The 24580-nt window shown below is 40.5% G+C and overlaps 1 protein-coding gene across 1 annotated transcript in view; it reads right to left on the minus strand.

Annotated features, from left to right (window-relative positions):
• The window catches only part of csmd3b (CUB and Sushi multiple domains 3b), a 478068-nt gene that overhangs the window by 185930 nt on the left and 267558 nt on the right, over positions 1–24580 (minus strand). Inside the window, exon 6 of the mRNA XM_050035068.1 lies at positions 18580–18692. Coding sequence (XP_049891025.1) covers positions 18580–18692 — 113 coding nt within the window. The remainder of the gene's footprint in view (positions 1–18579; positions 18693–24580) is intronic.

Below are 24580 nucleotides of genomic sequence, written 5' to 3' on the forward strand. Positions count from 1 at the left end.
TTGATATCCGGTGTTGGCAAAAAATGTAATAGCATATTTCAGTACACATTAAGCATAGTTAGCATCCATTAGCTCGGAGGGTTGAGTTTGAACATGCTGCGCTTTAGCCAATCACAATGGAGGGGGCGTGGCCGAGACGTGCAGGTGTCCCCAGGAAATGTGTACCAACAGAAACAGCAAGCTCCGCGTCCATGGCGGCCACTCCACCCAAAACGCTGTCTCGTCAACGTGAAAAAAATCACTCCACCCAAAACGCTGTCTCGTCAACGTGAAAAAAATAAATAAATTTCCAGCGAATGTCTGAGTTACAACATGATTGAGCTAACTGGAGTAGTTTCATGTCATATCCGACAACGGGAGGCTTTTAACAGATGACGTCCTGATGTTAGCTTTGCTAACTGTCCCTGTCAGCTGCAGCCACTGCTGCTTTCTAGACATCGTGATTTCCCATAACTGAATAAATACCACACATAGCAACACAAAACTGCTTTGCTAGCTCAATCATGTTGTAACTAAGATATCCGCTGGAAAAGATATTTTATTCACGGACCGTTTATTGAGTTATTACCTTATTTTTATAAAGTCTATGGTTATTACAGACACAGCTAACGGCTAACCTTAACAGCTAACGGTTAGCCCAGCTAATCTACGATAACCATGTTATTAATTACAAAACGTGCACACAGAAATAGTAACGTTTGTTCAATCATTGTGTTTATAGACTTTACAAACATCAGATTAGTCTACACGGTGATATAGTGACGTGAAAAATGTGATATATAGCTAAACTCTGCTGGTTTTCTACCCGAAGTATTTGTAAACAACACGGCGATTCCTTGGGGGCACCGCCGGAAGTTCAGGGCGTGAGCGATCGCCGAGGCCCCTGCACTTCCGTTAGTCGAAAAACTCCGGGCTGTGCCTCCAGAGGTAAAGGAAGAAAAAAAAAAAAAAAAAAGGTTTTTTTTTTTTTTTAACCGATGGATTTCCAGATTGCTGCCACCCTGAATGTCCAATCAAACCCTGTACAAACTCTATATGGAAATAAAGAAAGGAATAGTCAAATATTTGTACTGAATAGCCAAATCTGATTTTGACATAATTCTGAATTCTGAGTGCAGCCTTGTAGTCCATGCTGCGACAGATGTTAAATTAGCTACTAATGCTTATGACAAGTAAACACTTTATATCTAGAATTTTAGAGCAATAGACATTTTGGGAGAGAGAGGTAGATGAGAAGTAAGTCCAGCAAATACAAGAAAATAGAGCCAAGCTAACCGTTTCCTCCTGTTTCCAGTCTTTATGATAAGCTAAGCTAAGCTAACTGGCTTTAGCTTCACATTTATCAAAGATATATAAGAGTGTGATTTCCTTTTTACATATAAAATACTTCATTTTCAATAACAACTACTTTGTTATGTATGTGTTTCATACATATCTAGCTGGCTCCAATGTTACTTTAACTAGTAAGAGGCTGTTAATATAAATGTTGATGACTGTGTAGGATACAATGCTCAATATATACCTCTGCCTACAGCCAGTTAATCACAGTTTTAATATATGCAATTAGTGAGTGCAATCAGTGGGAGGGAACAGTTGTCAGTGCTGTAGACATCCTCCGCATTTGATGAGCTATTTTGTAACCACAGACCAGCAATCATACAACATCACCAGATTGTGTCTATGCAAACGTGCTGCATTAATTCAACCGAGTACGCTCCCTGCCCTTCTGATGCAGCAGCAGCAGGAAAGGGAGTTGACAATGAAAGCCAGTGCCGGTGAAACGCAGGCCCGAAAATAATATAAAAGATGATAAAGGGGTAGTTCATAGATTTATGAGCTCATATGAACCCCCTGAGGCCGACAGTGTGTCTGTACTCAGTTTGACTAATGGTTCTTAAGCTCAAGCTGACAAGGGAAAGGACTTGGGGATTTATTTACACCAAAACTAAATGGTATACTCTGCATGTGCTAAATGCTCTGTTTTTTGCTTCTTGGCTGTAATCTGTCAGAGAGTTTCAACACGTGTGCACTTGATCACGAGCACGTTTGAAACATTATAAGAGTCATATCAAAGGTACCATGCAGGCGACAATATCCAATATGTCAGCCTCCCTAAGGGGTATACTGTCTCACTGCTCCCGTTGAATAATGTTTCCCTACCAGTGGTTGACTGGTGTTTCTTTTGTACTGACTGACTTATTTTGTTGCCATAGCATTGGCTGACTGATAATGCCGTCAGTTGTTCATTAAGAGCCAATCACCGCCCTGCAGACACAGAAACTCATGAATACGTAATGAAGAGAGATGATGGAGGGATGTGATTGGTAGGTTCTGCCGCAGGGAAGGAAACAGATTGTTCATACCTGACAGACGCACAGACACAAGACAAACTGGTGCGCACACAGCCACACATACACTCGGATGCAAACAAACACAGCTGTGCACACCCATTACATATACAAAGAAGTGCGCATATTGATAGATTCATCAACTTAAAGTAGACACACGTAAATACAGAAACACCCACTTGTAAATGCACAGACACGTCAACAGAGCAGGAGACAGCAGCGGTGACAAGCGATTTCACACATATAGATACTTGAGCACACAGTTCTGTAAGTGCACAGGAACACACAGTGACACACGTATGTCCAAGGACACAGATATACTCTGAGCACACTAACAGACACACACAGAGACACACATTCACAGCCAGGTGTTGAGGGTGTAGGGTTGGGCATTAGAGCAGAGTACCATGCAGGGAGGAGAGTGGCTGGAATATCTAATCAATGTAACTCTCAGTGTTTGCTAAACCCCATCCATACTGAAGATTGTATTTTCCTGTTGTATTCTGACAGAATCAGCAGAGAAAGAACTGAACACAGAGCCACAAAGAATTAGTAAACAATAGTAAATTACAGAGGAAAGGAAGCCGGTGCACTCCTGATCTAGAAGGAGTACTATGCCTTTATCTTATCTCTCAATGATGAAATGAAAGGTTTCAAGTATGTAAACAGCCTCCAAGTCTGCGTCTGCCTGCAGTGCATAGTAATTATTGCAGCATACTGTCTGAGCAGCGAAACGGTACCGCAGATGACCGAATGAATGACTACGTGAGGCCAGGTCTTTGCAGATCTTCTTCATCTAATTAGAATTGATTCAGAGGTAGACTCACATTCGCATTCAGGAGGAAGGCTACCAAGTATTGCATTGTTTCTATTTTCCGTGCACGGGGTCATTGTTAAAACAGTCACAGGTTAGGTCAGGGTCAAGATCCCACTGAAATACAGGAATGGATAGGTCTGACATTTTCATTATGCTGATGCTGGAGAAAAAATGCTTTCTAAACATTTCAAGTTTTGGATGCTGAAAGAGCGTATTGATTCAGAGGTGTTACAGAGAATTCAAACAAGGTGACGAGGGAAGGTCATTGAGAGCAATCAGTTCAACACCTTCCTCCATTCCGTCGTTTGGATAGTTCATCATGTTTCCTCTTCCTGGATTTGTTACATTGCAGTTAAACAAGACAGTATACTGTGTCTCACCATAATAATACGGCCTTAGTGGTGTTATAAAAGGGAATACAAGAACAGAAATATATTTGATCGAGCTATCCTCACCCAGCTGAGCCTTTACAGGCTGCACCGTGGCGTCACCTTTTTTGTTGCCTTTGCTTTGGACTGAGGATGCCATCAACAGCTGTCTCTGGACGATTCAGATCTGTTATGCTAATTCTCAGGTTCATACTTGTATTTAAGGTTTCTACTAGAACATGTTTACACCCTTTAATGTCCAAAAACACTTTATTTTCCTCATACTGTCTGTACTGTAACACCTGCATTCACCCTCTGCCTGAGAAGGCTTCGTTTTAGTGCCTGTCTCTTCACAACACATTCTCACTCCGACCTTTTCACGTATTGACATTTGGTCATGGACTTTCCACGTCGACATATGACGTGCAAAGTACCCTGGTGCATTGATTACTGATGCTCTGGGACGCTGTGTCACCTTCTGCCTGTTACATGCATTGTCTGTTTTCAAAATGCACTTATGTTTTCACAGGAAATGGACAGTTTGCATGCTGTCTCTTTAAAAATATATGCCCTGCATCGGTACGACACCGCTGAGTTGACCATTTTTACCTTCAACAACAAACACATGTGGTTGGCAAACACAGGCACATGTTTGGGTTTAGGCAGCAAAAGCATGTGGTTGGGTTTAGGCAACAAAAGCACGTGGTTGGGTTTAGGCAACAAAAGCACGTGGTTGGGTTTACGGAAAAAAGAACTGGGTTTGGTTTCACGATCTTATGGGAAGGTAACACCGGCCTCCTGGGGAAAAGTCGGTGGTTGCTAGACCCATCCACCAGGCACTGATAAACAATGACTGCGACCGGCTGCATATCATGTGGATATGAAAAGATGGCTTTTTTCATCAGTGATCGACACCAGAAGTCACTAACCAAAGGGGACTGTTCATTATTTATGAGGGGATGGTGAAAAAAGGAGAAGGCATGTCAACTAATATTTTAAGCACTGTAAAGGGACTCTTTTTTTTTTTTGGCTTACACCCTTTATCACAGCCAGAAACTGTAAAAACAGAAAGTCTAAGGGATTTTCAAATTTCCGACGGTCCGTGAATACATCATGTGAAATCTCGGCTTAAGAAGGTGATATTATTACTTAAAATCTCTATTTTATGTCTCATTTAAAATAATTTAAAAAATGTAACTAACTAACACGTATACAACACAAGGGTAAAGAGGCCTTTTTCAACTTCAGGATTTCATCTCCAACTTTAACTTTCAAAGATCAGTAGGTAAGTTTTTAAAATCTAACAACTAATTTATAGTGGAGGGAGGGTCGTACACCCCTTGTCACTCAGGGGGGCCCAAGGGAAAAAAAAAACAAAGTCATACCCCTGCCACTCCCCTCCTCTGATAAGTAGGGAACAGTCCCTTAGTGGTGCGTTATTAAGTGTAAAAGATGAGGCCAATTTTCATCTACAATACCCAGGTACGACATCTGTAACTGTAAACATTTTCCTCAAATTAATTTTAGTAGCACAGAACTCTCCTTGAAATGTTTAGTAATTTATGAAACCAGCAGTTGTTTATTTTTAGACATTATTAATATTATGCACTACATAAACAACTTCTGATTTTTGAGCGATAATACTGTAGCAGTGGAGCAGTAATAAGTATCCTCAGATGACCCAGTGTATTTCTCTCTGGATCGCATCCTTTCAGCCATCTTTAATTCTCCCCCTCATTACTGTTTGCTTCAAATACTGATGACACTTCTTTCTTCTCTATTTTACAGATTTAGACATGGAGATTGTAGTGAGATTCATTTTGTGCTTTTAATCATCGTCTTTTCAGGTAAATTGAGACATCTTGACTTTGAAGCATTGCCAGGATCTCTCCATCCAGATTTTTTCTGCCTCCTCCACCTCCACTTTCTGTAATGTTAATGTACATTAATAAGAGCCAGACATTATTTCTCAGTGTTCAGACTAAAATTCGTACAGTAAATGGAAACACTGGCAACCATTCAATTGACTAGATGGCTGGCTGACCCGCTAACTGGCTGAGTGCCAGACCAAATGGCCGACTGACTCTAGGCTTTTACCTGACGCTGTTAACCGAGCTACTTACAGTAAATGCAACAGAAGTAAAATCCTGATCGACCAGTAGATTGACTGGATGACTTTGTGGCTGACAGTTACACTGTAGGAATGTCGCTGGTTAGAATGTGTGATGATGTGCACTACCGTTTATTCAATAGGCTGAAAAACTGCATTGCTGTGTGGCTAACTGAGTTTTCATAGGACTGGAATTACATAAAATGAAATGATACTGTGATGAAAATGCTGCATGAGAGTGTCATAAAAAACACGGGGATTGACTATTAGAGTTCCAAAAAGTGAGGCAATTTTGAAAAATCAAAGACAATATTATTCAAATGGAATTGCTTAGACCTCATAATATTTTAGAATACTGCCTTCATTTTGATTTTATGAGCTTGTGGTTACGACAGGGGAAGCTGTGTACACAATATGCTTTGAGTCCAAGTGGTTAAGTTGTGAGAGCACCACTGCTAGGGAACAGCAACATGTATGCTACTGCCACTACCTAGAAGCAACTGAGACTAACAATTTAGCAAGCTAGTGAGCACAAGACAAAGGAAAGATATGATGCGTTAGGAATATAAACATTTTCCGGTCTATTATAAAATTACAAAGAAAATCTCAATGGGACTAAAATTACAATGCATTATCTTATCATCCGCCTAAAACTGAACTTCCATGGCCTCTGCCTTTTCTGAAAACATCAGCAAACATGTCACAACTCGTGAACATGAAGTGAACAGAAAAATTTCGACCTAGAAGGTTGTAAATACCACAACGAGGGGCGTTCGTACGGACTCTTCAACATGGTAGACAAAATCCCATTTGAAGGAAGCATTATACCTTCGTATTCTTGATGTAGTTTTTTTTCACCATGTCTGGAATGTTGAAACGGCAGCTATCTGCAGATTTTGTCAGCTGTAGCTGTTAGCTCCACAAGGTGATTGTAATGATGCAACACCTTTGTTTTAGCATTGCATGATGAGCTAGGTAATCAGATCAGGCTCATCTTGACTAAACATAACACTGGTTAGCTGCTTAGTGGTTAGTTTATACTGGCCTCGTATTTTAAAACTGCAGGGTTTCACTCAGAATGTCCCAAAAGAAAAGGCTTTTAAGAAGAAGACAAACTAATAGGTTTCAGGTATTATCTCGGGTAACATTGACTTGGGTTACTTTTGTGTAAATTCAACCAAATCCAATACAGAGTAAGAAAGAGCTCCTAGTGTTAGCCTACACTCTGAAAACATCTACAATCGGCTTCAATACAGGGAGAAGTATTACCCAGCGGATGTGCTAGTCATGAGCAAAGCTTTTTTTGAATGTCAAAATAACCTCAAAAACTAATGTACTGTAAAACGTCAATTAAAAGCCAAGTTCAAATTAAATGCCAGGTCCCCTTTACTAGCCCGGTGTGGCTACACGTTTTGACAAATAAAGGTCTGTCTCAATTAGAGGCCTGGTCTGGTTGCCAAGCAAGTTGATGTTTATAAAAATTCTTTGGATGTATAAAACCACTTTTTAAAAAACTTTTGTCAATATGGAGATGCTTCACATTGTTAGCACAGTTAGATTCTCCACAGTTCAATCATTCAGATCATTTTACCAGGACCATGAGCACCAGAGGAGACCGTAATTCATTCTGATTTATCGCCAGGACGAGAGAAGAAGTGGTGATTCCTACCCCTGAAGTCAGAATATTTGTCCATTCCTTGATTCCTCGGTAAGACATTCAAATTCCTTTCGTCCATAAGGGTCCACCAATCAAAAGAATCAAAAGAGTTTTTTGTAAAAATGTATCCAAGTTATGGATATTGTTTTAACAGGATAAAGTTTTGCACTGTCAGTGTGCCAGGTGCCGTAATCCTCAAGTGCCATAAATCAAGTGTCTCCAATGCCATGTCTGTTGGAGCGAGATCAAATGAATGATTCATAATTGATACGTTATTCGAAGCCTAATTTTTATACATGTAATATTCATGCTGGTTTAAATAAACAGTTTAATTTGCTTCTCATCTTTGCTGAGAAACAGTTTTAAGGCCTGTCTCAAATATAAGCCTGTTGAATTCAATGATTAAAGCAAATAATAGCCTGGGCTACTGATTGAAGTTTTACAGGTTAATGATGTGCTCCTCGCCTCGGAAGTAATGCTAGGCTACTGCTGTAGTGGGTAAGATCATTATCCAAGCAGCCAAAAATACTACAATTCAATCCTTACTATTTTGCGTGTGTTTTTGTGTTTGGCACGGTACAGAATACCAATAATAGTGATCTGACCCTTCAAACTCACTTAACAGAGAGTATCGCTCTTGACAGAGCCCCATGTGCACCACTGTGGCATTTGGAGCTATCCGGAGCTTGTCAATCAGTTATGATGGACAAGCTATGATTGGACAATCACTGTTTGGAGGAAGGGTTAAGCAAGGAGTTTGGTGAATTTATAGCAATCACGTGGATGTCATCTTTCTATTTTATCATTCAATTTCTCACAACCTTCATGTTTTTGTACTATATATATATATATATATATATATATATATATATATATATTTGGAGGAGCAGTTACCTGAATGAACCATAGCTTGCTGGTGGCTGAATAGCTGGGTGATTGTGTGACTCACTGGCTGACTAGATGTCCAAGGCTCTTCCCCCCAGTTCCTTTTATAAATAATTACATAGTGAGAATGATTTCCTTGAAAAAATTATGACCCTGAAAATGATAAAAGTTGACCTATTTAAAGGGTAAATTCACTGTAAAATTGTGTTCTCATATATTATTCCTGTGGCCGTTGACAACTCAGCGTTTATTTGGCAACATGAATCGCTGGTTTATAGCTTTGGGGGAGAGCTGTTCATGTTCTTTTTTTTTATTTAACAGGCAACATGACTGAGAGCACATTCCCATTTCCAGCTGCAGCCTGAGGGTGTATTTGCTGGGGGTGAGACCATACTGTAACGCACCCAGTCACATCTGGAAGCTGGCTTGATCTACCATAGTCACTACACATGGCGACGCAACAGCTGGGCTTCAGTGATTTGCTGAAGGGAACTTTGAGCATCATTCAGTCTTTTATCACAACGGGGTTTTCCCAACCTGTCCACAAATTTAAACCCACAATGTTAAATCTCCACACAAGCTGTTGGAACTCAAGCTACCGTCAGTCCATTATCAAAATTTAATCTGAAGAAATTGCACGTATAAAAAAGATCCAATTTGTGCCACACACACACACAAAAAAAATCCAATCTGATTTGTTGTTTCAGTGTAAATGCCTTTAGGTCTCAAACGATAATTACAGCGATGAAGCTTTTAGCAAAAGTTCAAGCAAGAACACAATTATCCATCTAATTTGATCATCACATTAGAGATCCACCTCGGTTATTATCCAATGACTTTGCTGGGAACTTTAGTTGACAAATGATCGCCCTGGCTGAACGATGTTTAAGCTGTTTTACCTGCTCTGTCTCTCTACTGTCACTGCCGTCTGTGTCACTTTGCCTCCCCATCACCCAACCACCACGAGTGCCCCCTCTACGCCTTCATAAGGAGGTGTCAGAATTGCTGCTATTCGTAGGTTTTTACCCCATTTTAACTGATCTAAATGACAGGGTCAACATGAAAGTCTGAGGAATTATTAAAAATAGAGCATCTATTTTCTTTAGTGTGAAAACACATCCAGTTACTTTAAGATATTGTCTGAAGACGGACAAGGACACCAGGACTGACTGACAGTGGTTTTTGTATCCACCATGTAGCTACAGTATTGGATTTTTTTTTTCAAGTTGTATAAGGAAGTTCGTAAAAAGGCCAGTTGTCAGTCTACATCAACAACAAACGTATTACACGTGATATCTTACAAACCCCTATCTGGTATTTTAGACTACAGTCCACAGTACAGACCTACAGAATACAAGCTCTATGTTTAATAAACCAGCGTCCCAGGGTGAAACCCTACACTTACATATCTTGAGTACAGTCCCTATACAACATGCTGTGAGTACAAGGAGGATTAAATGAACTTACAGCAGTTCCCGCGGCGAGAGACTACATCAACTCTGATTTCATCTGAGCCTGCTGAGGTATGACAGCAAGACCGTATAGCATGTTTTAAAACACACTCAGCAATCACACGGTTTCTATAGTAGGGTGAGCTGAATCTTGAAATGCATTTTGGTCCTGAAGTGAAAGGCATTCACTCTTACTGAGATGTTGACATAGCTGAATAATTACAGAGCTTTAATTAAACATGCTAATGGACACTTAATGGTGGTGCTTGAATTTCACTGTAAAGTGGAGAATTAAGGAGCAGAGAGATAAGGCATAGGCATAGATTTAAGGGGAGATGTCCCCCTCAATATTCAGAATGTGTGCATGTTATTATATACATTATATTATTATTTTATACACTTAGTACCCCTGGTGGAGGACTTTTAATTTGAGGGACCACTAGAATCTGACTAATAGCTTTAATTTGGAGGACTGCAAGAATGCAATGTATGGATACAGCAATGCCTCTGATAAAGGAGGTGGAAGTATGCAACCTCAAAAGCAACGGTTGCAACCTGCCATGAAAAGGAAAGAACAAGAGATGTTGCCGCTCTGCTCCAACAGATTGTGCCAAGACAGCCGGCTGCTGCTGCTGCGGCAGGAGTCCTGGGGATGACTGGAGTAAACATGGCAGAAGCTGCTCTAATACAACTGCAAATTACTGAGAGGATAAGATAAACCAAAAGATGGAATTCTAGTCTGTTAAATTTGACGAGACATTAGGGCCACTGTTGGAGAATATTAATGATCTAAAATTTTGAGAATTAAAAAGTCCCGATAGATGGGTTTCCTGACAGTCCATAGGCTACTATAGCCTCCACTTTTTTGACTTGTAAAACTGCACCACCTTTAGACTGCAGGGTGGCGTCTTTCCTCTGAGTGGTAGCTCTGTGTTGCTGTCTCTGCGTTCCCCTCGCTTAGCAACACCTTTGCTCTATTTGGGACCGTCTACAGTACTGTGAGCTGCACTTCATTGGGTATGGCGAAGCTAAAATCTACGTGGACAATAAACCACACAATCATGAGTTTTATGCCCGATTAGAAGTGTTTTCTGTTAGTTTCGTTTTTCCACCTCCGATAAAGAGCAATGCACAGCCGCTTCCCTAAACTCTAGGTCCCAAACAGGGCTCTGTGTCTCTCAGACGGTCTAAATAATGTAATGCACAGCAGGCTATAGGGCAGATAGATTTCTGAAATACTAAGACTTAATTCTCACTAATCAAACTTTTGTTTTTCTCACATACTCCAACATTATTCTCAACTTCTCAGATATATTTCGAATGTGCTGAAAGTTGTGAACATGAGCAGAGATCTTGATGTAACACTAATGAGCTATCTAAGTCTAGGGGTTAATAAATGAATTAAAAATAATTTATCATTTACGTGAATACCTGCCACATGCAGACACAAATAAGGACAGCAGGGATACCATTAAATGAGAAAAGTTGATCTGCAGGAGAATAAATATTTTAAAGCAAAACACAGCCTCACTGCAATATATTCCATTTTAGTTTTGTATTTTGAATTGGACTTGCTGGCTAAATTTAACACATGAATACATAAATTGATGCAATGAAGTGTTTGACGTTACAAAATTCCTGGAGGAGAACCCCAAGACCCCCCCCCCCCACTACATATTTCTCCCTTCGACAAAATCACAGTCCTCGGGAGAGATGTTTGAATTAAAATATGTTTAATTCCTTTAATTTAGGCCTATCAACATCCAGCCCATAGCATGTTTTAAAACCTTGCCTTTGTGAATCATTTGCAGCATCAATTAAGCATTCAAATGGACAATTAACTCTGTAAATTCGGTGTGGCCATGCAGAGGAGCTGCAGGCTTTGCGTTACTAAATACACTAATACACGAACAGGCTTTTCTTGTGTCCAAGAACACAGGCATCAATCCACACACATTCACTTTCCGCTCCTCTAAAGTGGACTACGGCAGCCATTTATGACAGCGGGACATTAAAAACTCTTAATGTTAATACTTGAATATTTAGCCAACCCTCTCTGCCAAATGACTTGTCCCTTTAAACCCCCCGTCGCTCTCTGCCTATCTCTCTTTCTCTTTGTTTTTGCCTTTTTCCTCTATTTCGCTCAGTTGGTTTCCGCCTCCCTTTCTCTTTTAATCTCTTTTTTGGATCTCCTCACTGTTTTACCACCTCCTCTCTCTTTTTCCTCTGTTGATCCATTGTGATGTTCTTTGTTTGTTTCTGCCTCTCTGCCCCTGCCTCTCTGCAAATGTGGATATAAATCATTAGGAGATTATTATCAATTCAGAACTTCATAATCTGGGCAGTAGCAGAAGGAGGAGGTTTTTATGAGCTGAGTGGCTGACCTGTAACACGCACACACACATACACACAGACACACACACACACACACAGACAGTCTGTCCAGCTCGCTGGCAGCACCTAGAGCCAAACGTCTCCCTCTGAGGTCTCATAGCAGTGTCTTATGAATAAACTAACCCTGCCAAAGCAGATTTGTTCATTTAGTCTCTCAGAGACAAATTTGGAATTGTTTTCATGCAGTGTTTGCCACTAAACTTAACTAACCCTGCCCAAGGGCTTTGCCATTATAATTTATTCTCCTGCAGACAAGTAGAATTTAGTAGACCAGAACAACATATGGCTTGCGGGTTGGAATTATAGTCAAAGTAAAATCTAAAAAAGTGGATTACCATTAAGTGGAACTGTTTATAATAAAGTAGAGTTGATGAACTTCCTAAGAAAGCTAATTTAGGAGTAAATCTGACGGGGTTAGAGCATCATAAATGCAGTGGGATGGAGCACAATAAAAGCAGGCTGGAAACAAACAGAACAAAACATACAATAACATATATTTTATTATTCTAAGGTTAACGAGTCCAGAAATTACTTTAAAAGAACTGCACATGCAAATCAATATGCTTGTAAGCGTCCTTTCTTTTACAGTGGTTTGCAAGTGATTCTACGAGATGTGAGCTAAATTGGATATCCATCAATCAGCTTGTAATGTCAGTAGTGGCAATGCTGCAGTTAGAGTATGTGAAGATATTAACATATACAGTAATAATAAACTTAATTCAGGTAATACATTCATTTTCTCACTGGCTGCTTTATTGTAATCCACAGGCACTGAAATTAAACTATATAATACCCTAGATGTTTTTATGTCCGATGATATGAGTCTGCAAGAAACAATGTGTGAAGATTTCAAATCATCGAGTAGGTTTCTTATTAGCAGTAACTTTTTCAACTGCTCAGTTAAAGCTGCAACATATTGTCATATTTTAAATCATCGAATGATCATTTTAATAATTCTGGTGTCATGTTTTTTACATGTACAAAATGTATGCTTTTTTTGGTCATCATGATAAACTAAAAAGCTTTTTGATTTCCGGACTTTAGGTCGGATAAAACTTCTTATTTGAAGAGGTCACTTTGGGCTAAATACTAGCAGATTAATCGATAATGGAAATATTCACTCATTCACACTGTTATCTTATAACAATCTTCTGGTATTGCATGTGCAAAACAAGTGCAAAAGGAAAAGAAAAGTTCTCTGTTGATCCATTGTGATGTTTTTTGTCCATTTCTGCTTCTTTGCAAACATGGATTTAAATCATTAGGAGATTATTATCAGTACAGAACTTCATAAATTGGACAGCAGCAGCAGAAGAGACAAAACAAACACAATAAACAGACAAATTAAAAACAAAACAAAAACATCCCAAATGAACTGCTCACACGAGAAACTACCAGATATTTACAGATTATCTTGATAAAGTGCCCTCTATCTTTTCTGCCAGCCTTTCTCCAGATAACTGGCTAATTCTTATGTTTCTAATGTCTTTGTGAAAATAAAAAAGATGTCTATTTTTATTTCACTAAACAAAGCATTGCACAGTAGAAAACAAAATGGAACTCATTATTTAGACAGCACATTGGACAGACCAACTTTTCTTCTTCTAAATTAACAAACGGTTTTGTTTCAACAGTCGAAGGTGAAATACCAGACCTCGGCTGATCAAACAGAGATATTTGCTTTTTAGACAAATTACAACATAATTTTTGTATCATACTCAGTTTTCATCATCGTAAAAGTACGTTGTTATAGTTTAAATATCATCAGCCCACTGTCCTTTGACCTTGACAGGGATAAATTCTCTGAACAAACCAATCTTGACCTTTTTATCATCTAATATGATAATCATTAGTTGCAGCCCTAAACTCAATCTGCCCTTTTTCTCATGTGTAAGAACCAACAAGGTAATGGAGATGACTGACAGCTGACAGGAAGTAGCCAATCAATCATAAGCTTGTTAGGAACTCCACTAATTAATCAACTAACCTATCACACTGACATCCCCCATTAACATGTTGATTAACCTTTTTAAACTAATTAAGATCAATTAAAGCAATTAAAAGCAAATCTCAAGGGGATTGGTCAGGTTGTCAGTCAATCAATCAAGACCAACATGTGAGAGACAGACAGAGAGAGATGTACAGAAGGTAAGAGGGTTCACGAGGACAAGAGGAAAAGATCAGGGAGGAAAGAGAGACTGGAAGAGGAAAAAGAAGGGTAAAGGAGAAGGATGAGAGGGAGGAGAGATGTGTTGAAGGTTGCAGCCAGGTCTCACTCCAAAGTCGTTCAAATCCGGCGCTTGGGCAGTGACTTGCTGCGTCAGACACTGATGAATGAAAGTTAAAGCAGCAAAAGTCCAAGTAGGGCAGGCAGGAGAGGTGGTGAATGGGTCCAACAAACTCTGACTTTCACCCAGGAGAGCGGTGTTTGTGTCCTGTAGGATTATAAAGCCAAACCCTAAACCTAACCACCTGTTTTTGTTGCCTAAACCCAACCATGTGTGTGTTTGTTGTTGGAGGGACAAAAAGTAAATATGCGTTGTACTGACATAGTGCACATATTTTGTAAGAGACTGTATGTAAATGGTAGATTTCCTGTGAAAACAGAAGCGTATTTTCAAATAAGACAATGCATGTAAAAGGCTAACTCGACACGGAACATCCCAGAACATCAACAAGCAACGCACCCAGGGTACCTTTTACATCGTATGTGGACGTGGAAGGTCCATGACCAAACGTCGATATGTGACGAGGTCGGAGTGAGAATGTGTTTAAGACAGAGGAAGGGGAAAGAGGGTGATATTCAATAATGATATGAACTTTTTGAAAGATTCTTCCTACAGTATACTGTATGCTGCACGTGTACATTGGGAATACTGATTTGACTGTCATATAGGACTGGACAAATATGGCCAGAATGGTAATCAAAATTATTTCGATCAATACTGAGATCACAATTATTTATCATGATTATTCATCTTTTTTAGGGACAAGATATTTTTATTGCAATTTCACATTTAAATAAACAGAGCACTGCTTTTACTTCAATGCTGTGCTACATTCCTTATAAAGTTGTGTATCAAAATAAGAGTTAAAACAACATTCTTCACCTGAATTCAGAGTATTTTCCATGGATACATATCTGCTGCGTAGATTTTTTTTTTCAGCGGTCATGGTACTGTGATGCGCCGCAGCATCGCTGTTATGATTGTCTGAGTTGACGCTGGACAAGGACAGGGACTAAAGGTAACCATACAGTAATGTAAGTGTCGTTCTTCTTGGCCTTCATTCATTCGTCGTACTATATATTGTGATGTTTTTTCAGGTGGTTTAACAAGTGAGCTGTGTTGCTTTGCGGCAGAGACAGTCTCATGTAGTCTATGTGTATGACTCTCCTATGTCCAAACAACAGATGGTTGATGACTGATGATTTTCGTTTTGCCCGTCTGCAGTTGCAACATTCAGGGAAGTTTTTCACAGACAGCTCTACATGAGTGGAGGCTGCTGTTAGTTCAGGAAGCGCTTGATTTGGTATGCAGCTGAGTTTTCTATGAGCTGAGCAAGCATTTACAACGCCAATATTGCAGTCGATCATGCCCTTTAATCGTGGGAGCCAAAATCTTGATAGTGATGTCTTTGATTCTGTACCTTGACCAAATTAAAATCTTTTTTTTTTGGCACTGTAGAGCCCTGATGAGAAAGAGCGTGCCCTACAAGTTGCAGATAGAGAATTTTTGTAGTTTGCTGCGTCTTTTTTTTTTTTTTTTGCACCTGTCCTTAGCTTAACCGCCATTTTGCTGTAAAGTAAACTCACAAATCTTGTGGTGGAGGGCCCTTGAGTGGGTACATGAGACCCTCAGAAAGAGGAGAAATCACAGAGTACCACAGCTGTTCTGGTAACTGACTGGATGATGGTTGGTTCAAGGCTTATTTTTAGGTTGAGTCAGGGACAGTATAACAATCTGTTGTCAATTATTGGACCGAATTATGATTGGTAACATGTTTGAAAGTAGCTGAGGCTACAATTTGTTCAGACATGTCTTGCTGCTTGCCTAGGGCAACGTTGAAAATGAGGAATTGTTAGCCTGCCATGGCACATTACCACTTGGTGTCATCTCCACCACAGAAGGTCTGCCTTTCAATTCATGTGATTGGACAATGGGAATTAATGCCAATGACGCAGGGCGCTTTTCTGCTCTGTGCTCTGAAGTTTGCTCTGCTCTGACGTTCTGTCAACTGGAGGTGTTCAGGGTGCTCCTGCAAGGTGATCAGCAACGCAAAAACAGAGAGCAAAATGCTTCACTCTCATTGAAATCAATTACAAAAAGCCACCCAGGCTGCTTAAACCTGCTCTGCCTGATTGGGACCTGACTTTAAGAGATCAGTGGACTCATAAGAGAACGACACATGGATATTCTTCCAAGGTGGTCGTTCTTGCAAAATCAAATATGAGCAACATGTTCTTTGAGGTGTCATCTGGGGTCACATTAAGCCTAATAAGCCCGTCATACCCACGGATTGGTAAATTATGCAGACTTAATACAAAATCATAAACTGAATTAATTACAGTTTCAACCACTTAATTGGCCTAATTGCCCACAGTCCTGCACGTGGCACATACCACCAATACAGTAAAAATTTACTGCGTCATAAAGAAACCTTTTTCTATGAAATCTAAATATTTAATGACGGTAATCTCAATAAGCACTAAACGTCCTTTAAAGAGGAAAACAGCTGGAATCAATCTGCTGGTTAAGGGGTTGGAACATGTATATAATACCAGCTATGAAATAATATATTTGTCACCACTGAGAAACCTTTCCGAGCATCTTTGAATTGATACATGTAATGATACTAATTTCTACCTCAACAGCCCGTTTCTCAGATGCTACTAATTTCTACCTCAACAGCCCGTTTCTCAGATGCTAAATTTCATGTAGGGAGACTATAACTTGACTGTCTGAAGATAGATGAGTATCAATTCAAAGATGCTTGGAAAGGTTTCTCAGTGGTGACAATGACAGCTGGCAATAGCCCCATTTAAATGAGCAAATTACCGTATTTACTTTCAAAAAGAGCCAAAGTGTTAAACGGTGTGCTAGTGACAAAAAGTAGAGTAAAAAGAACATCACAAAACAATTATGTCACTTAATGGTGTATGAATGTAATGTAACGTTAAATGTAATCTGTGTTTTGTGTCTTTCTAAAACATGTCATGCAAACATAACGTGTCCACATAATCATAAGTGTTCATCTTTGACAGCCAGGGCCTACTTTTTGAGGACGACACACACACTTCCCAAGAGGTGGCATTTTGGACGCGTGCACACCTTATTTTTCTTTTCTTGAGTCTGCTTGGTATTGTGGTGACTTGCTGTGAACTTGAATGTGCTGTGAAGTCAGAGGCGAGGCACAGTGGGGAGTGTGTCAGTAATAATCAAGTGGCATGGTGCAATTTTGGTGTCAAGCATGACGGTGATTTACGCTTGTTCTGCCCGCCTACTCAGACCAGGTCAATGACGCATGGCGGAAAGCACACTGTACTATGTCCATGACTTCAGCTTACACTAGTTTAACTTTACGCCAGTGAACACACAAATAAAACATGTTCCCAGTATTTTGATTAAAGTGGATTAGAGGAGCTGATTGGTTGACCATGATTGATACCAACCCATAAAACAGCAACTGATAGTGTATTTCAATCACAGCCTGTTTCCAACTGCGCTGCAGGTGCGCCACAAGCCTCTGGCCATGGAAATATCAAACAAAGCTCCATGCCCTGTGAGCTCTGTGATGTTGAATGTACTTTATGCACCATGCACTAGTGATTCACAAAAAGGGGCCAACAGTATTTATCTTTTTTTTTAAAGAACAAGAGGTGATCTGAGACTAAAACAAAACATGGGAGAGTATGAAATACAAATAAAGTGTAAAATAAATACAAACCCTATCCAGCCTGTGTGTGCACTCACTCCGCACATTCAGCTCTCATTACTGCTGTTTGGAGACAGGGATGTTGCCAAATGAATTTTCTAATATTTTCCACCAGTTTGCGTTTGTGTCAGAGAAATCTAACTGTACGCCTATGAGCAGTTACCCGAGAGAAAAAAAGAAAGAGAGTACAAGGGAGAGAACTAGACTGAGGGGAGATGCAGAAAGACGGAGACAGTGAGAGGAACCGTAGTAGAGAAGAGACGAGAAGATTGGAGTCAACAAGCGTAATTAAAGGGAGTTAGAGGCAAGATGATGGGGAAAAACTGTCAGTTAAAAAGGGGAAAAAAAGAAGCAGAGAGAAACAGAAAAGCAAAAAGGAAAGAAAATGGCAAAGGAGCCAAAAGAGAACCTTAAAAAGACATCATCATCATTAACATACAGGGAGAGATCTGGAGATACTGGATATACAGAGTTCTGCTTATCATAAATGAACACCCTCTGTGCATACATATCTAATATATATGTGTGTGTGTGTGTGTGTGTGTGTGTGTGTGTGTGTGTGTGTGTGCGTGTGCAAGTGTCTCTCTGGATATAATCACATCTTACCCATCTTACCTTGATAATGTGCACTGAAACCACGGTAACGATGGTTGCTATCAGTCACAAAATGCAGTCGGAGCCAGTTCTTGTTGCTAACGATGGGAGAGGGGACATTACTGCCTGACAACCTGCAAGAAAAATAGAAATAACACTATAAGAAACAGAGGCAAAAAACATGACACATACACATTCTAACACACGCAAGCACACTTACAAAACCTTATCTAATCCTGCAATGGGCCCTTGAGGATCAAGCTGAATGAACGAGTGTCGCAAAAAGGGCTCAGTTGACTTTTAAAGGTGGACGTACACACCATGCACACACATATGTATGAGTAACTACAAGAAGTACTTGGTGGAAGCAAAGAAATCATTCTGTAAAGGATGAGAATAAGTCTGAACATCAGATTACGCACCCATGGACATATATCTGTGTGTACTCTATTTTTCTGTCACATGTTCTTCTGCCCATTATCAAGTATTTATCATCTGGATGTGCACGCTTTTGTAAACTTTTTTTTTTTTGCCATTCTGTAAAAGAACAAAGCTCAAGTCAGTAAAACAAGGTAGTCAAGCTGTTAAAATGTCACTGCAACAACAGACACTAAAAATCAGCCTAAGGTTTAGTTTACTTTATTCTTTTTTCGCCTTCTCTTTCTTGTCTGTGTATCTCAGTGTGTGTCTTAGCGTGTGTGTAGCTGCTGTCTAGGATGAAGTGAGAACAAAGCCCATTGTGTCTGTAATGACACTCGCTGAATTACATACAGTGTCAGGAATTCACCGCCCAATACAACCAGTCTGTTTCCGCAGCTCCTCTGGGAGTAGCTGGGGATTATGCTGCATGCTAAAAGGTGCCTCAACTGCTCTTAATGAAGTAGGAATTGGTATTTTTTATTCATTGCTCTGGCCACATCTTGCCTAATGGTTAGGGATTTGACCCAGAAACTTTGATCACAGATTTAATTCTCATGGTAGTTTCAGAAGCTTTCGTAGGAAGTTGGTAGTCCAATATTTTGCACACTCCTCTTCACCGATATTGCACCTAATGGACTGTAATATGCAAATATGACAAGGTCCCAAACAACTAACGGACTGTCAGACTGCAATATACAAATTTTAACAATATTAACTTTTTTATTAAAGCAGCTTATGAACTGAGGCTTTGATGGTGCACAGCACTGGTAGATAGGAACCAATTTGCAATTCTTTCATCAAGTGGTGAGGATAAGATCCCTTAATTGGCTGAGAAGATGAGCAAGGCTCTAGTGGTTGGCAAAGTGAGAGTGTTAGGTCATTGTTGGCAGCTGTAGTGGAGGTGACTGCTATCCAGTCGACACTTGGAAAATAAAACATCCTTGCTCCTGTATAACTTCAAATATCTGCAGCTCAAATACAATCTCTGCTGGCAATAATCCCCTTCTATACATCAGTCCTTTGATGTATGGTGCTTTCATCTCGTAGTGTCAGCCAACAGGTGCTGTTTCTACTCCCATTACATTTCCATTTTTTTCTTTTTTAGTAATATCACCTTGACTGTTACATTTGAGACACAGGGATGAGTTTGAAGTGGACTGCCCTCGCGTGTTCGCTTGTCTCCTTCAATAAACCCCTGCTGTTAACCTTCGCAGTCCATTAATATCAACACACACACATGGGTGCACAAACGCATGCTCACACACATGGATAGTGGCATTACAGTGTGTACACTACCATCCACTACCCGTACCCTCTAATAACAGTGGTATAAAGTGGAGCACAAGAATGCTGAGCAGGTGTTTTAGAAGGTGTGTCTGTGTGTGTTGGTGTGTTAGCGCGACGGAGGGAGGGTCACCTTGTGCCCTAGATCAGTAGGATTCTCTGATGTCTGCTATTAGTCACATAGACGTACGTACGCACACACACACAGGCACACGTAAGTAAACACACACAGACGCAAAGTAGTTTCACAGGCTCCGATAGACACAAACCACCTGATTTAAATACAACAAATCCAACGCAACAATACAGTAACACAACTGTGAATGTAGGTGACCAACATAGATAAAGAAGGAACCTATGTAATGGGGTTTTTGTTCCATGCACTCTGGGGAAAAGTAACACTTCTATAGCATTACAGACATGCTTAATTTGCTGGGGTTGGGTCATTACAATTACGCAGTAAATTCAATTAATTTTGTCAGCTGCATTAATAGCTAAGAAGAAACTGTATACTTTACATAAAGAGAGACTGTAAAGGCTTTCCTTATCTTTTTTTATTGTTTGATTCTGCACACAAAGGTCTTTTAGTATTCTCTGGGCAGTCTTTCCCTTTTATTACAGACAGCACGAGAGAGACAGCTGCAAGACAGGAAAGGAAAGAATCCTGGATGGACTGACACTGGGAACATTGTGGTTCATAGTACTGACTCAAACAGCTGGATTGGGTATTGGTGACAGTGGGGCTAATCTATTCAATTCAATTCAATGTTTTCAGTTTCAGCTGATATATTATTTTATACTGGAATTTTTTTTTAATCTATTTTAATTGTGGTTTAAGTTTTGACTAAGCTGCTACATTTAAAAGTTTTACTCTTGAGCTGTGATTGCTATTCATTTTTATGATTTTTCAGCAAGTTGCTCATGATCTCACAATCTATTATTTTATCAAGAGATAACATTTCAAATTTCTGAGTTATATCCATCCATTCATCCATTCAACACATTCTCTCACCAACCTCGTCACATATTGACATTTTGGTCATGGACTTTCCATATCCACATATGATGTGCAAGGTACCCTGGGTGTGCTGGTTTTTGACATTCTGGGGCACTGTTCTGCCTGATACATACACTGGGCTCTAGTTTCCTGTCATGGCGCAGGGTGGCGCAGGGTGGCGAACCCCACGCAGAGCTAGTTTCGAGTAGAGCAACCCGAGGCGCGTTCAGTTTGGTAGTTTGGCAGACCGAGGTGCGCTGAGATGGGTGTGGCGGCGCAGCAGGGGGAGGTGTCGACAGATCCAGCTTGGCGCAGTGACAGTTTTGTGCCAAAAGGCTTCGCCGAAGGTGCGCTAAAAGCTCGCCAGCTGAAACCACATCTCATGTCAGCGCAGGCGGAGCGCAGCCGGTGTAAGCTGAAGTTTGGCTGACCGGCGGACAGTGCGCACACGTCACCAAAACCTCACAGGCAGGTTTCCAGAATATCAGGCACATTAACGATGCAATAAATACCCAAAAAAACACTATTCAATGCAACTATCTGCAATCAGCACATAAATGTATCTCTATATCGACTGTCCCGTCACATCTGATGTCAGATCAAAGGGGATTGGCACCGTTTGGCACGTTTGGCACGCGTAATGGAAACCCAACCTGATTTGATTAACACAGCTGCAAACTAATGAGTTCACATCCCTCTCAGCCAACCACAAACAGCCACAGCATCAGATAGGGAGTATATATTCAGCATCTGTCATCTTAGAAAAGTCAAAAGAAAAGAAACAGAGTGAGACTGCGAGAGAGAAAGAGAGAGCGCGCGCGCACGAGAGAAACGCAACATTGATTTACAATTGTGGTGACCTCCTCCCAGGCTACCTTTGCATCATCAGCCCGTGGAGGTCTGCTCGCACTTCCGTATATTCGGACACTGCGAGCTTGGACCTCCTGGACCAAAACATCAGTTTCCTCCTGGGAGAAGTTTGGCCGTCTGACGCTGCTGCTCTCTTCTGCCATGGCGAATTGAGTAAACTCTCATTACGCCTTTGCGGGGCGCATTTAAGGGCGAGGAGAGGGGCTCATTTGATTGGTGTGATGTGTGTAAAGGGCGAGGAGAGGGGCTCATTTGATTGGTGTGATGTGTGTAAAACCCACTCCATGCCTTCTCTCGTCCCTCTTTCCGACTTGCGCAGGTAGGAGGGATGGAGGTGGGAAAGAGGAGTAGCTGCGCCAGCGCCCACGGTGTGCCAAACTTGCAAAATCCGCCTGGCCACACCCAGTTGGCGAAGCGCAGGTGCGCTGCGCCTCCGCCTCGCCCGGTCTGCGAAACTAGAGGCCATTGTCTTCTTTCAAGATACACTTTAAATTTAACGTTGCAATAAGGCTGGGTGGTATGACAAAATTCATATCGGTTTCTCGGTATTTGACGGTATTTTGCTCGGGTTCGGGTTCAGGTGCGCCGCTGCTAGTTGCATATAGGGGAAACACTGCTCTTTTTGGTATGAGTTCTTCTGGGTCATCGTGTTCTTCCTCAGCAACGCGTACAGTTGCTTCACTTTCAGGACTCTCTCCAGCAGCCATTCTCGCCTCTAAACTTTTCTCTTTGCTCTCACTCTCGCCGGCTCTAGCACGCCTGTGGTGTGCAGCAGTGAAATGGGTCCCTGCTGAAACACTTTCCCACCACGTACGTTCCGCACATTGTTAGGGCTATTCACCAGTATTGTGGTATATGAAAAATTCATATCATAACGAAAATAAATACCAGTTTTCTGTACAAACTGGCACAGCCCTATGTTGCAATACAGTCTCTTTCAAAATAAACGCACTATGTCAGTACAAAACAGCAATTTTTTTTTCCTTCACCAACAAACACACGTGGTTGGGTTTAGGCAACAAAAACAAGTGGTTAGGTTTAGGCAACAAAAGTACATGGTTAGTTTTAGGCAACAAAAACACGTGTTTGGGTTTAGGAAAAAAGACATTGGTTTGGCTTTAGAATCTCTTGGATGAAAGTCAGTGTTTGTTGGAACCGCCCATCCCACTCGGATTCCACTGCCTTATCTTTCGTCCTTGTCTCGCCGCATTTTCTCCTGACACAGCTGGGCGCCATTAAACTATTACGGCATCCGGACACACATGCCGACGTTAAAGGATGCCTTTTTTTTGTTGGTTTCTGATGCAGCAAGTCACTGCTCAAGCGCCGGATTTTGTCATCCATCCATCCATCCATCCATCCATCTATCCCTCTATCTGCCTTATACTGTATGTAAAATAATGATCAGAGTTACTTCCACACAGTGATGCATACTGTGCAGCTTTTTTCTGAAACACTGGTATCAGATCCATACTTGGTATCGACCAATGCCCAAAGTCCAGGTATCGATATGCGGATTGACAAAGTCAGGTCTGTGCATACCTCCCCTGAAGCAACAGGAGCCCTGTGTTTATCTTTTTCTACAAACAAATAATACATTATGCATATTAACCCACCCGCCTCCACCTTGTAGATCACATTTAAAGAGACTGCTGAAATTGTATTCAAATTGGAATCACTGTGGCAAATCAATGCTGAATTAGTCTATTAGATGGGAAAGAGACTGGACACTAAATGACATGGAAGAGTTTCAGACAATAAAGATGCTCAACAATAATCACTGATGTCTGAGTCCCTATGACAAAACATTTGAAATTTAAAAAGTAAATACATGTAGGTAATCTATTCATTTGCATAGATCTGGTTAAAATGTATTACCTCAAAGTTGATTTGAAATATATGAAAAATTAATATATATATATATATATATACATATATATATATATATATATATATATATAATATTTTTTATATCAACATTGACTGAAGGGTCACTAGTATAGCCAAACACAGACTGTGCTGATAAATAAACCCCAAGTATAGATTTCCATTTAAAGTAAAGCATGCAGTGTTGCACATGAGAAGAAATAGATTAAATTTGAAAGTATTGTAAATGGCCGCAACTGATGTTCTTTCACTGTACTTCAGTGAGGTAAATGATTACATCCTTGTGCACAGCCTGTAAAAGATTATGATGCATACTAATTATTATAATAACAGGGACAGAAACAAGACGAGTACCAGCTCACAAGGGACCCACAAGCGCCTGAAATAGATTAACCTTTTCCTGAGAAAAGACTTTGAACACTGGTCTCAGCGTAGACCAAATGCAGCAGCAGAAAAGTCAAACACTGGGATAACAATGGGCACACTGTGCCAGCCCTTCAGAGAATGTACATGGTGTCCTGAGCAAACAGGTGTCACTTCAGACAAATCTTGCTCCTTCTGTCT

This window comes from Epinephelus moara, chromosome 22, assembly GCF_006386435.1.
Source record: "Epinephelus moara isolate mb chromosome 22, YSFRI_EMoa_1.0, whole genome shotgun sequence".
NCBI classification, from domain to species: Eukaryota; Metazoa; Chordata; class Actinopteri; order Perciformes; family Serranidae; genus Epinephelus; species Epinephelus moara.